Below are 13,380 nucleotides of genomic sequence, written 5' to 3'. Positions count from 1 at the left end.
TCTGTGAAATGGGGATTTAACATTTGCTTTTACTTTCACTTAGACCGTGAGCCCCATGTGGGACAGGGACTGCGTCTGATGTGATTATCTTTTAACTACACCAGGGCTTAAGCCAATGTTTGGCCCATAATAACCACTTAAATACCACAAGTGGTGGACCTTGGGCTGGAACCTAGATATACAGTATTCCGCACCCAGTAAGCATTCAATAAATATGACTGAACGAATGAATACACTGGCTCTAATTACTGTGCTCTTTCCACTAGGCCACAGGGAAAAGGGAAAGAAGGATTTGGCTGCCTCAAAATCTCCTCTGAAAGGCTGTGAGGGCTGTGAGGTTTAGCACCATCTCTTCTCTTCCGACAGCTTTCCCCATCCTACTACCTCCTGGCGCACTCCACTGCTGCCCTCTCATCATCATCATCAATCGTATTTATTGAGCGCTTACTGTGTGCAGAGCACTGTACTAAGCACTTGGGAAGCACAAGTTGGCAACATATAGAGACGGTCCCTACCCAACAGTGGGCTCCCAGTCTAAAAGGGGGAGAGAGAGAACAAAACCAAACATACAAAATAAAATAAATAGAATAGATATGTACAAGTAAAATAAATAAATAAACAGAGTAACAAATATGTACAAACATATATACATATATACAGGATATATACATATATACAGACACCAGTTTGAGCCAACTCCAGAAAACCTAGAAGGTTCCTGCTCTTCCAGGAATAACCTCAGTCCTCAGCATTTATTTGGGTCAGAAGCTTTTAAATGGGAATTTGACTGAGGCCAGAGATCTTTCACTTGGAAATATCATCATCATCATCAATCGTATTTATTGAGCGCTTACTGTGTGCAGAGCACTGTACTAAGCGCTTGGGAAGTACAAGTTGGCAACATATAGAGACAGTCCCTACCCAACAGTGGGCTCACAGTCTAAAAGGGGGAAATAGCCAGCATTTACTAAGCCTCAATCCCTAAGCTTCAGGTTTCAGGTTAATGATGGTTGTATGGATTGATTAAATGCCTAGAGAAAGACTTGACAGGTTCAACTAAGGCTCAGCTGGAAAGATGAGAAAATATGCTTCTGATTTCCGAATCCAGAGCTGACCAGAACAGCCTGCCTTCTTGCATTCAGGGAATCACAGTTTCGACCCTTGCACGGAAGAGAAAGTTATTCCATACGCTCCCTCCACTATGTAAACTGGCAGCCTGTCACTTTTATTCTCTGGTTTCATAGGAGGCACACGTACCGTGGAACCAAGGGGCGATGGATTTGGTGTTCCTCTCAAAGCAGGCCCGGCGAGGTAACTGCTCTTCTCTGAACCAGCGGGTGACAGTGTCCCTGGAGACGGGCCGAGGGGGCCGGGCCTTGGTCCTGCTGGGAAGAAACAGGAACACGGCAGTGTTTACAACCCATGATAGTACAGACTCAATCAAGAAGCTAGCAGAATGGCATAGTGGATAGAGCTTAGGCCTGGGAGTAAGAACTTCATGGGTTCTAATGCTGGCTCTGCCACCTGTCTGCTGTGTGACGCTGGGCAAGTCATTTCACTTCTCTTTGCCTCAGTTACCTCATCTGTAAAACGGGGATTGAGACCGTGAGCCCAATGTGGGACAGGGACTGTGGCCAACCTGAGTCACTTGTAAGCCCGGTGAGGGCAGGTATTGTCTCTCTTTACTGCTGAATTGTACTTTCCAAGTGCTTTGAACAGTGCTCTGCAAAGTTAGTGCTCAATAAATATGATTGAATGGAATGAATGAATTAGCTTGTATCTACCCCAGTGCTTGGAACAATGCTCGGCCCATAGTAAGCACTTAACAAGTGCCATTATTATTAACCAGTGCTGTTTATTGAGCACTTGCTGTGTGCAGAGCACAGTACTAAGTGCTTAGCTCTATACTAGACAGACTCAGAGCTAGGGATTCAGGAACTGGATTCAGGGAGGGGTCAGAAAGTGGCTACAAGTTCCTGGACAGATGGCAAGGCGGGGGCTGAGGGTCTGGGCTGGCTGAACTGGACGGGTGCTGGTGAGTCTTTTAGACTGTGAGCCCACTTTTGGGTAGGGACTGTCTCTATATGTTGCCAACTTGTACTTCCCAAGCGCTTAGTACAGTGCTCTGCACACAGTAAGCGCTCAATAAATACGATTGATGATGATGGTGGGGACTTGCAGGGAGTCAGTATCATCATGTGACGGGATTGGAGAGCTCACTATTGGGCCTGCAGAGTTCCAGCTCCTCCATTGCATTTTAAACTCCTTGAGGTCTGGGACTGTGTCTATCAACTCTATTGCATTTTTTTTATTGTATTTGTTCAGTGCTCACCTTGTGCCAAGCACTGTACTAAGCACTAGGGTAGATACAAGATAATCAGATTAGACAGTCCATAACCTGCATGGGGCACAGTTTTACTCCTCATTTTGCAGATGAGGTAACTGAGGAACAGAAAAGTAAAGAGGATTGCCCAAAGTCACGCAGCAGACACCAGGTAGAATGGGATTAAAACCCAGGTCCTTTTGACTCCCGGGCCTAAGGGCTATCCAATAGGCCATGCTGCTCCTCAACCTCTTGTAATAATAATAATAATAATAATAATAATGATAATACTTGCTAAGCAATTACTATGAGCCAGGTACTGTTCTAAGCACTGGGGTAGATACAAGTTAATCAGGTCAGACACAGTCCCCATCCCACATGGGGCTCACACTCTTAACCCCATTTCACAGGTGAGGTAACTGAGGTACAGAGAAGTGAAGTGACTTGCCCAAGGCCACACAGCAGGCATGTGGTGGAGCTGGAATTAGAACCCTGGTCCTTCTGATTCCCAGGTCTGTGCCCCAGCCACTAAGACACACTGCTTCTTATATTGTACTTGTACATATTTACTATTCTATTTATTTCGTTAATGATGTGCATCTAGCCTTATTTCTATTTATTCTGATAACTTGACACCTGTCCATATGTTTTGTTTTGTTGCCTGTCTCTCCCTTCTAGACTGTGAGCCCATTGTTCGGCAGGGACCATCTCTATATATTGCCAACTTGTACTTCCTAAGCACTTAGTACAGTGCTCTGCATGCAGTAAGTGCTCAGTAAATACGATTGAATGAATGAATGAAATGAATTTTGTATGCTCCCCAGTGCTTAGTATATTACTCTACATGCAGTAAGTGCTCAATAAATGCCATTGATTGGCACCTCTCCAACATGATTGAGTTCAGCTGCATCTCGCCATCGGCTCGGTACCAGATCGCTTTCACCCTGCCGAGAGGCCTCACGCAGGGCTCGCTGCAAGAGCCAAGAGTGCTGCGCCTACGCTGACTGTTGCTGCCATCCTGCACTGGCACTTTACACTCCCATTCACTCATTCAGTGGTATTTATTGGGCAGTTACTATGTGCAGGGCACTGTACTAAGCGCTCAGACAGGTACACCATAACAATAAACTGACACATTCCCTGCCCACAACGAGTTTACTCCCTTCCTGGATCCGAAAAGTCTGTGCAACGGCTGCAAATCCAGAAATGTGGCTCTTGTTGAAGCCCTGTTGTGGGACACAAGGGTTAGTGCCACCACTGGGAAGTAGTGCTCAATAAAACCGAGTTCTACAGCCAGATGTCTCGTTCAGTAAAATCTGGAATATCAGCACTCGGTTTTAGAGTCATTTCCCTTCCAAATTTACTGCTCCTTTATTAGTGCGTTCATCGCTTTGCTTAAAGAAGGCCATTTCATGTGAGCATCTCACCGAGTTAAAACTAATGAGAAAGATGGTTCTGTCTGACCAGTGCCTGGTGAGCTTAGAGGTCTCCCCCATCAATAGGATGGCTTAAACTGAAGCTTCAGGATTGGCAGATCTGGGGTGGCTATCTGCGGTGGGCTCGAGCCACTCAGCCCAGAGAGACAAATCTACTCCAGCTCTTGGAACAGCGTTTGACACATAGTAGGCTCTTAACAACTGCTATAAAAAAGGAGAGCTTGTCCAGTCAGAATCCTCATAGATTGGGAGAGACAGGAATCTCGTTGTTTCAGACAGACTAGCACTCAGGACAGCCACAGTGGCTTGCAAGGACCTCAGGGCTCCCTTTTCTTGCCAGCAGTTGGAGATTCTAGGCTGTGAGCCCGCTGTTGGGTAGGGACCGTCTCTATATGTTGCTAACTTGTACTTCCCAAGCGCTTAGTACAGTGGTCTGCACACAGTAAGCGCTCAATAAATACGATTGAATGAATGAATGAATGGCAACAGCTCTCGACTCTGGTTTAGCTAAGCTTCTTCTCCTAAGGGAAAACAGACATAATCCCTATCCTCAAGGAGCTTACAATGTAATGGAGGAGCTGGAACCCTGCAGGCCCAATAGCACGATCTCCAATCCCTCCTCTGGCCTAGAAGCAGCATGGCCTAGCGGAACGAGCACACAGATCTGAGAGGCAGAGGACCTGGGTTCTAATCTCAATTCCACCACTTGTTCTTTGTGTGACCTTAAGTCACTTCACTTCTCTTTGACTCAGTTTCCTCACCTGTAAAATGGGAGTTAAATCCCACTCGCTCCTTCTTAGGCTGTGAGCTCCACTGTCGGACAGGGACTGAGTCCAACCTTATTATCTTGGACCAACCCCAGCACTTAGTACAGTGCTTGGTAGAGTAAGCACTTAATAAGTACCATTTAAAAAAAACGCTCGCCTTGAGTGCTTGATCCAATCTTACCATCGAAATCATATTCAATCAATCAATCAATCGTATTTATTGAGCGCTTACTGTGTTCAGAGCACTGCACTAAGCGCTTATATTCTTTAGTCTCAAGCAAAATTATTGAGAATTATACACACAATAATTACCCTGAGGGTTGACTAAACTAGTTTCCATTCAGGCACTACATATGGATTGAAGAGACAGATGAAGATCACTAGATTTATCAATCTTTGCAGAAGACACTCAAACCAAACTCACACCTGGGTGCCCAACACATTCAAGGAAATCGTTGCCAACACTATAGTTGCCACCTTTCTAGATTGTAAAACCAGATCTTGAGCTCTAATAGGCCTCTGTAGAAATCAATCAGTCAAACAATCAGTGGCATTTACTGAGTACCTATTGTGTGCAGAACACCATACTAAATGCTACCTAACAGAGCTATTAGAGGAGATCCCTTCCCACAAGGACCAAATGGGCACACACCTGGATGGCCCAGGGAGAGATGTTGACAGGCCAGGGGAGGACTGGTGGTGCACATTTTCTCCCTGTGCGTTATCCAAGCCAATTCCCTGGAACATACTGCTCAGACCGGCAACTTTGCCCTTCTCAATGGCTCGGAAGGAATGTCTCTGGTGCTCAGCCCGGGCCCACCAGGCTTGGTGCCGCCTCTCTTCGTCTGCAGCTTTGGAACGGCGCACTGAAAGACAGAAAGAGAGAGGGGCTACTGGAGGAATTCACTTCTCGCCTGAATGGGGACCAATTATGAAAGCTTTCCCTAAAAATGGCCCACCTCCACTGGGGTTCTAATTCCAACTGTGGCTCATGGATGCTTATTTGACTTCAGGCAAATCACTTAACTTTTCAATTTCCTCATCTGTAAAATGTGGATTCTATACCTGTAACTTCCTTCTTAGACGGAGAGCCCTCCCCGCCCCGCCCCACATTCCACCACCTCTTTCTCCCTAATCTCCTCCTCCCAGCTACCCCTACCCCCTTCCTCTACCTCCCCATCTCCTCCACATCTCCCCCTGCCTCTTTCCTCCACCTCCTTCTCCCCCAACTCCTTCCTTCTCTACACTTAGCCCCTTCCTCCCACTTCCACCTTGCCCCACCTCTGCCTCTCCGTCTCCTTTCCATCCATGGAGAAGCAGCGTGGCTCAGTGGAAAGAGCACGGGCTTTGAAGTCAGAGGTCACGGGTTCAAATCCTGGCTCCACCAATTGTCAGCTGTGTGACTTTGGGCAAGGCACTTCACTTCTCTGTGCCTCAGTTATCTCATCTGTAAAATGGGGATTAAGACTGTGAGCCTTCCGTGGGACAACCTGATCACCTTGTAAGCTCCCCAGATCTTAGAACAGTGCTTTGCACATAGTAAGTGCTTAATAAATGCCATTATTATTATTATTATAAATCCTTTTCAGCAACGCATTCCCTTAAATTTCAGGGGCAATATCTAATTCCACCTCTGTATTCTCTCTCGGCACTTAGTACAATGCTCCGTGCCCAAGTGCTTCATAATGTTACTACTACTACTAGAGTGGTCTTTTTCTTCAAAGATGGTGATGTTGGTCAATCAATCAATCAATCATATTTACTGCAAGCTTGCTGTGTGCAGAGCTCTGTACTAAGTGCTTAGGAAAGTACAATACAACAGGGTTGGTAGACATGTTCCCTAACCACAATGAGCTTACAGTCTAGAGACCAAGTGTTTATTCCATGGGTTAGAGGATCCCACTGAGAAACTTATGCACCTATGTGCACCTTCAATCGCATTTTTTGAGTGCTTACTGTGTGTAGAGCACTGTACTAAGCACTTGTCCATGAAAACAAAACAAAACAAAAAAGACAAAACCTTGTCCATGAAAGCACAATAATGCCCTTTTCTGGACTCTTGTCATTCAGAGAAGCACTATTCAGACACAAAGGGTAAGAGTGGAAAGAAAACAGGCACTTGAGGTGCAGTCATACTGGGTGCAACTTGATAGCTTTGTCTCACAGTGCCTCAGTCTCACCTGTCTCACCACTAACCCCTGGCCAATGTCCTGACTCTGCCCCTGAACGTCCTCCCTCCTCAGATCCGACAGATAATGACTCTCGCCTGCTTCAAAGCCTCAATGAAGACACATCTCCTCCAAGAGGCCTTCACAGACTAAGTCCCACTTTTCCTAATCTTCCACTACCTTCTGCATCCCCCTTCACTCTTCCCCTCTCCCAGTCCCACAGGTCTTATGTACATATCTGTAATTTTATTTTATTTATTGTACTGATGTCTGCCTCCCCACCTCTAGACTGTAAGGTCGTTGTAGTCAGTAAATGTGATGTTTATTCCTGTAATGTACTCTCCCAAGTACTTACTAAAGTATAGTGCTCTGCATACAGTAAGCGCTCAATAAATATGATTGAATGAATGAATGAACAAACAAATGTAAGGTAATTTTCCATTGCTGGTCAGAACCAATATTATTACAGGACTAAGGTTTGCTTCTCACTGCTTGTCTCTGGAGTCCCCAGAGGAAATGTTTGTTTTTGTATGCAAGACCTTCAGTGTATTTTTGGTCAAATGCCCACCCCCGCAAAATAAAAACACCCATTCTCCTGACATCCTGCCTGATTCTAGGGGACTTCCGTTTGATCCCTTGGAGCTCCAGAGGCTTGGGGACAAGCAGGAATGACCCAAAGCCCCTGTCTGGATTATTCAGGTTCAAATCCTGAGAGAGAAAGAGAGAGAGAGGAGAGTGAGTGAGAGAGAGAGAGAGAGAGAGAGAGAGAGAGAGAGAGAGAGAGCTCAGATCTATAAATTGAATTGAGAAGTGGCATGGTCTAGTGGATAGACCATGGGCCTGGGATTCAAGAGCATCTGGATTCTAACCCTGGCTCTACCACTTGTCTGCTGGGTGACCTGGGTCATGTCATTTAACTTCTCTGTGCCTCAGGTACCTCATCTGTAAAATGGAGTTGAAAGCTGTGAGCCCCATGTGGAGCACGGACCCTGTCCAACCTGACACTTTGTATTTACCCCAGTGCTCAGTACCGTGCCTGGTACATACTAAGAGCTTAACAAATACCCTAAAAAGAAAATGCCCCTTCCCTGGGAGCCAATCACAGAATAACTCCTTCTATCCAAAAATTAGGCTATGATCTCTCAAAATTAACTATTTTCTCCTTTGAAATTACACTTTCACTGCCTAGTAGCTTTGTTAATTTGTTCATTAACATTAACATTAGCAAATACCTTTGTTCAGGTATTTCCCCTCTAAGACTGTTTGCTCATCATGGGCAGGGAATGTGTCTATCAACTCTGTTGCTTTGAATTGTACTCCCCTAAGCACTTAGTACAGTGCTCTGCACACAGTAAACACTCCATAAATACCACTGAGGATGATTTCACCAACGGCCCCAAAGTGAGTTAGCTCCACAGAGCCCCAGGCAGTGGAGCCTTGAGCAGAACCACTTGAAAGGGTCTAGGAAATATGGGACAGAAGAAAATCAGAACTTGTTTTGCCATGTCTCTGTCATATGACTGAGTGAACAGTCATGAGAGGACATGGAGCAGAGAGATGAATCATTGCCCCAAACTAAGTGCCGCCTCCCCTATTAATCAGGTAACCACATGGGTACTTTCTCCATAACAATAATAGCGGTATTTGTGATGTACATCCTATGTGACAATGTGACAAACACTGACCTAAGCGCTGGTTTTTGATCAGCTTTCTCCATCTTACATTTCACCTAATAATCCCCAACAAATAACCTTCACTCCTCCCAAGGTTACTTTCTAAACGCAGAAACACAGCTCGTCTGGATTTTCCTGCCTTTGGCTCCTTGCCTAGGCTGTTCCCTAAGCCTGAAATTTCCTGCCTCACCCCAATCTGCTGGACAAAGCTCTTCATACTTTTGAAGTTCTCCTACAATTCCATTACCTCCAGGGAGACTTCACTGATTATTCCCAAGAACCACTTTTAATAATAATGATGGCATTTATTAAGTGCTTACTATGTGCAAAACACTTGTGCATTCCTATCCTCACCACTCAAAGGCCTATGCACTTTTTTAAATAAATTTTATTCATCTAGCTATCTGTACATTTAGTTAATGCCACCGTACTCACTGTACCTCACTCTCATCTATCTCTCCACAGAACTCTTGCCTATCTCCTGCCTCTGGCCCGGCACACCCTCCCCCTTCATATCCAACAGACTCTCAGACAGATTACTCTCTCCATCTTCAAAAGCTTTTTAAGAGCACATCTCCAAGAGGCCTTCCCTAAGTCCTCATTTCCTTTTCTCCCACTCCCTTCTAGGAGAAGCAGCATTGCTCAGTGGAAAGAGCACGGGCTTTGGAGTCAGAGGTCATGGGTTCAAATCCCAGCTCTGCAAATTGTCAGCTGTGTGACTGTGGGCAAGTCACTTAACTTCTCTGTGCCTCAGTTACCTCATCTGTAAAATGGGGATTAAGATTGTGAGCCCCCCATGGGACAACCTGATCACCTTGTAACCTCCCCAGCATTTAGAACAGTGCTTTGCACATAGTAAGTGCTTAATACATGCCATCATTATTATTAGTATTATTGTTATTACATTGCCCTTGCACGTGGATTTGTACCTTTCATTCACCCCTCCCTCAGCCCCGCAGCATTTATGCACATATTCATAATTTATTTATTTATTTTAAAGTCTGCCTTCCCCTCTAGATGGTAAGCTTGTTGTGGGTAGACAACGTGTCTACTAATTGCTATATTGTATTCTCCTAAGCACTTAGTACAGTGGGCTCTGCACATAGTAAGTGCTCAATAAATATGATTGATTGATTCATTCATTAGTTATTTTCTCAGTCCTCTGGCCTGATGCACTTGTGCCACTTTCTGCTTTATTCTTGTCCTTCCCTCAGTTTGGGAGAAGCTCCACTTAGATCCTACTGCCCACTGGGGTTTTCTGGAAAGGGGATATCTGGTGCCCACACCTCCTGCAAGAGGCCTTCCCTGACTAAGCCCTCTTTTCCTTTCCTCCAATTCCCTTCTGCGTTCCTCTGACCTGCTCCCTTTATTCATCCCCCCATCCCCACAGCACTTCATTCATTCATTCAATTGTATTTACTGAGCGCTTACTGTGTGCAGAGCACTGTACTAAGAGCTTTGGGAAGTACAAGTTGGCAACATATAGAGATGGTCCCTACCCAACAGCGGGCTCACAGTCTAGAAGGGGGAGACAGACAATAAAACAAAACATGTGGACAGGTGTCAAGTCATCAGAACAAATAGAAATCATCATCATCATCAATCGTATTTATTGAGTGCTTACTATGTGCAGAGCACTGTACTAAGCGCTTGGGAAGTACAAATTGGCAACATATAGAGACAGTCCCTACCCAACAGTGGGCTCACAGTCTAAAAGGAATGAAATGAAGCTAGATGCACCACATTAACAAAATAAATGGAATAGCAAATGTGTACAAGTACAATAAATAGAGTAATAAATCTGTAAAAACATATATACAGGTGCTGTGGGGAGGGGAAGGAGGTGGGGCGGGGGGGATGGGGAGGAAAAAGGGTAGTTTATATTAATGTCTACCTCCTCTTCTAGACTGTAAGCTCACTGTAGGCAGGGAGTGTGTCCATTTTATTGTGATATTGTTCGCTCCCAAGAGCTGAGTACTGTGCTCCGCACACGGTAAGTGCCAGGCCCGAGCTCACAGCTCGGCAACTCATAGGCATCCTGCAGGCTGAGCCAGGGAGCTGAGAGCCTCGATCCAGCAGATCAGCATTGCCATTCCCCTGCCCTCCATGTGGTTAACACAATGTGCTGAAGCCACACAGCCTACTCTGTATGAGGTCATCAGTTCACATGATAGGGTCTTTTTCAGAGGAAAATGCAAATTCAAGGGAGTCGTTGAGAAGCCACATCTCCAAGGGACCTGCCAGAATAAGCCCTCTTCTCCCCCTCTCCCTCTCCCCTGCTCTCCCTTCTGTGTCTTTTAGACTGTGAGCCCACTGTCTTGTAGACTGTGAGCCCACTGTTGGGTAGGGACTGTCTCTATATGTTGCCAACTTGTACTTCCCAAGCGCTTAGTACAGTGCTTTGCACACAGTAAGCGCTCAATAAATACGATTGATTGATTGTCATCAATGCACTTGGATGCCCTTTGGGCATTCCCTATTCACCCCACCCTCAGCCCCATAGCACTTATGTGCAGCTCGTTGTGGGCAGGGAATTGGTCTGTTTATTTTTATATTGTACCCTCCCAAGTGCTCAGTAGAATGCTTTGCACATAGTAAGCACTCAATAAATACAATTGAATGAATGAAGGGGTGTGGCCAAAGAGGCCTCGAGATGCCTACCATCCACAGCCAGCCCTGACAGCAAGGACTTGGGAAAAACTGGACATGAAGCAATAATTTGCCTTCGTTCTAGTCTTCCATTCCCCAAGCCTCTGGTATTTCTCCCCATTTCTTTTCCTTCTGTGTCCATCATTGCCTGGCCACAAATCCTTCCTCAAATGCCCATTTACAAATTTCCAGCACCCCCATTCGGAGCAGCAACTTAAGACTATGAATTCAGAAACGGATCTCTCAATATGAAAAAGCAGATAACACAGATCTTTGAGAGAATTTCCTCTCCCCAGCCTCGGGGTTTTGGAGAGATCTTTCTGAATTGTTTGATTTTCAGGTTCTTCTCCTGTTACTTGGATGGGTTCCTGAACTCAGAGTCCTGCCTTGCCAAACAGTTCTCAATCAGCAGCTACATAATGCAATATTATGTGTTTGACTCTTTCTCAGATCCTTGGAGACCTGAAATAAATTCCTCTTTTTTCAAATGAATAGATAGCCCAGAGTCAAATGATCCCATAGGCACAAATCTTTATTCTTCTTAGAGAATTTAATTTAGGGCTTATCAAAAAATACTAGGTAGGCATCATATTGGATTAATGTACCACTGTATCTTTTGTATTAAATTAATTTTGTGCAGAATGGCTCAGTTTGGGGTGAATGTTAGATTACAGGGTTTTGTTAATCTATCTTCAAGAAACATGAAATTGAATGAAGGAAATCGTAAAACTAGAATCACCATGTATTTTTCTGTTTGGGTTTTTTTTTCTTCCGCTTCTATTATTGCACAGTACATTAATTAGCAATACTGCAGCACATAAGTTGAATGAATTCCATTTCTTTATACCTGACAAGGCCCCAAATCACCACATATCTTTCTATCGGGGCATGTAAATTCCATTTTAACAGTTACTTCTATAACCTTTACAAAATTCATGGCTATGCACCTACTTCTTCGGGAGAGGAAGGCTTTTCAAAGTTATTTCCTTTCTTCCCTTTATCTCTGTGTAACCAAATCAACTGTGATAAGAGTCTGTATAGTTCATTCTTCCCCGTTTATTCAAGTATCTCAGCTAAGGGGAATAAGACCTGAGTTCTAATTCTGGATCCGCCACTTGTCTGCTGTGTGACCTTGGGCAAGTCACTTAACTTCTCTGTGCCTCCGTTCATTCATCTGTAAAACGGGGATTAAGACTGTGAGCCCTATTGTGGGGCAGGGACTGTGTCCAACCTGATTATCTTGTATCTACCTCGGCACTTTGAACAGTGTCTGGCACATAGTGAGCGCCTTACCACAGTTGTTATTATTATTAAGAGGTTCATGAGCTCTCTGAGGAAAACACAACTGGAGGTACCCCAGTATAACAAAGATATTCCTCTCTCCTCTCTCTCTCATTCAACCCACACTTTCAATCTATCACCAATTCCTGTCAGTTCAACCTTCACAACATCTCTAAAATCCATCCTTTCCTCTCCATCCAAACTGCTACCACATTAATCCAAGCATTAATCCTATCCTGCCTCGATTACTATATCAGCCTCCTTGCTGACCGCCCTGCCTCCTGTCTCTCCCCACTCGAGTCCATACGTCACTTTGCAGACCAGATCATTTTTCTACAAAATCTTTCAGTCCATGTTTCCCTACCTGGACAGATTTAGCCCAGGTCAGATTTAGCCTGATTCGGAGTAGTCTCAGTCTAATTAGCCCAGGTCAAATTAGTCTCAGTTAGATTTACCCATGTTGGATTTAACCCACGTCAGATTAATCTGGTTACATTCAACCCAGATCAGATTAAGTCCTTGCCAGATTAGCTCAGGTTAAATTGGGACATAGCAGCACAGGATAGTTTACCTAGGGCATACTAGCCCGGGTTGGATTTAACCTGAGACATTTTTGCCCAGGTTAGATTTACCATGGGTTAGATTAGTCCCTGGTCAAATTTAGCATGGGTCAGATCAGTCTCAATCAGATCAGTCCAGATCAGATTTACCTTGGGTCAGAGTAAACCTGGCTCAAATTAGTCATCATCATCATCATCATCATCAATCGTATTTATTGAGCGCTTACTATGTGCAGAGCACTGTACTAAGCGCTTGGGAAGTACAAATTGGCAACATATAGAGACAGTCCCTACCCAACAGTGGGCTCACAGTCTAAAAGGGGGAGACAGAGAACAAGACCAAACATACTAACAAAATAAAATAAATAGAATAGATATGTACAAATAAAATAAATAAATAAATGAGTAGAGTAATAGTCCCGGGTCCAATGAAGCCTAGGTCAGATCAGCTCAGGTTAGACTTAACCCAGGTCGTGTTAGCCCAGGATAAGTTTTCTGGGTCGTATTAGCCCAGGTCAGATTT

The 13,380-nt window shown here is 44.7% G+C and overlaps 1 protein-coding gene across 2 annotated transcripts in view; it reads right to left on the bottom strand.

Moving 5' to 3' along the window:
- Positions 1-13,380, bottom strand: part of SH2D4B (SH2 domain containing 4B) — a 77,130-nt gene that overhangs the window by 29,383 nt on the left and 34,367 nt on the right. Inside the window, exons 5-6 of one of the 2 annotated variants that reach the window (XM_038744233.1) lie at positions 5,179-5,392; positions 1,258-1,385 (exon numbers count right to left, since the gene is read on the bottom strand). In XM_038744233.1, the coding sequence (XP_038600161.1) occupies positions 1,258-1,385; positions 5,179-5,392 (342 nt within the window). The remainder of the gene's footprint in view (positions 1-1,257; positions 1,386-5,178; positions 5,393-13,380) is intronic. The other variant, XM_038744234.1, reaches the window with a different exon arrangement.

This window comes from Tachyglossus aculeatus, chromosome 3, assembly GCF_015852505.1.
Source record: "Tachyglossus aculeatus isolate mTacAcu1 chromosome 3, mTacAcu1.pri, whole genome shotgun sequence".
Classification (NCBI taxonomy): domain Eukaryota; kingdom Metazoa; phylum Chordata; class Mammalia; order Monotremata; family Tachyglossidae; genus Tachyglossus; species Tachyglossus aculeatus.
Note: the sequence above shows the minus strand (reverse complement) of the source record. Positions and strands in the feature narration are given on the sequence as shown.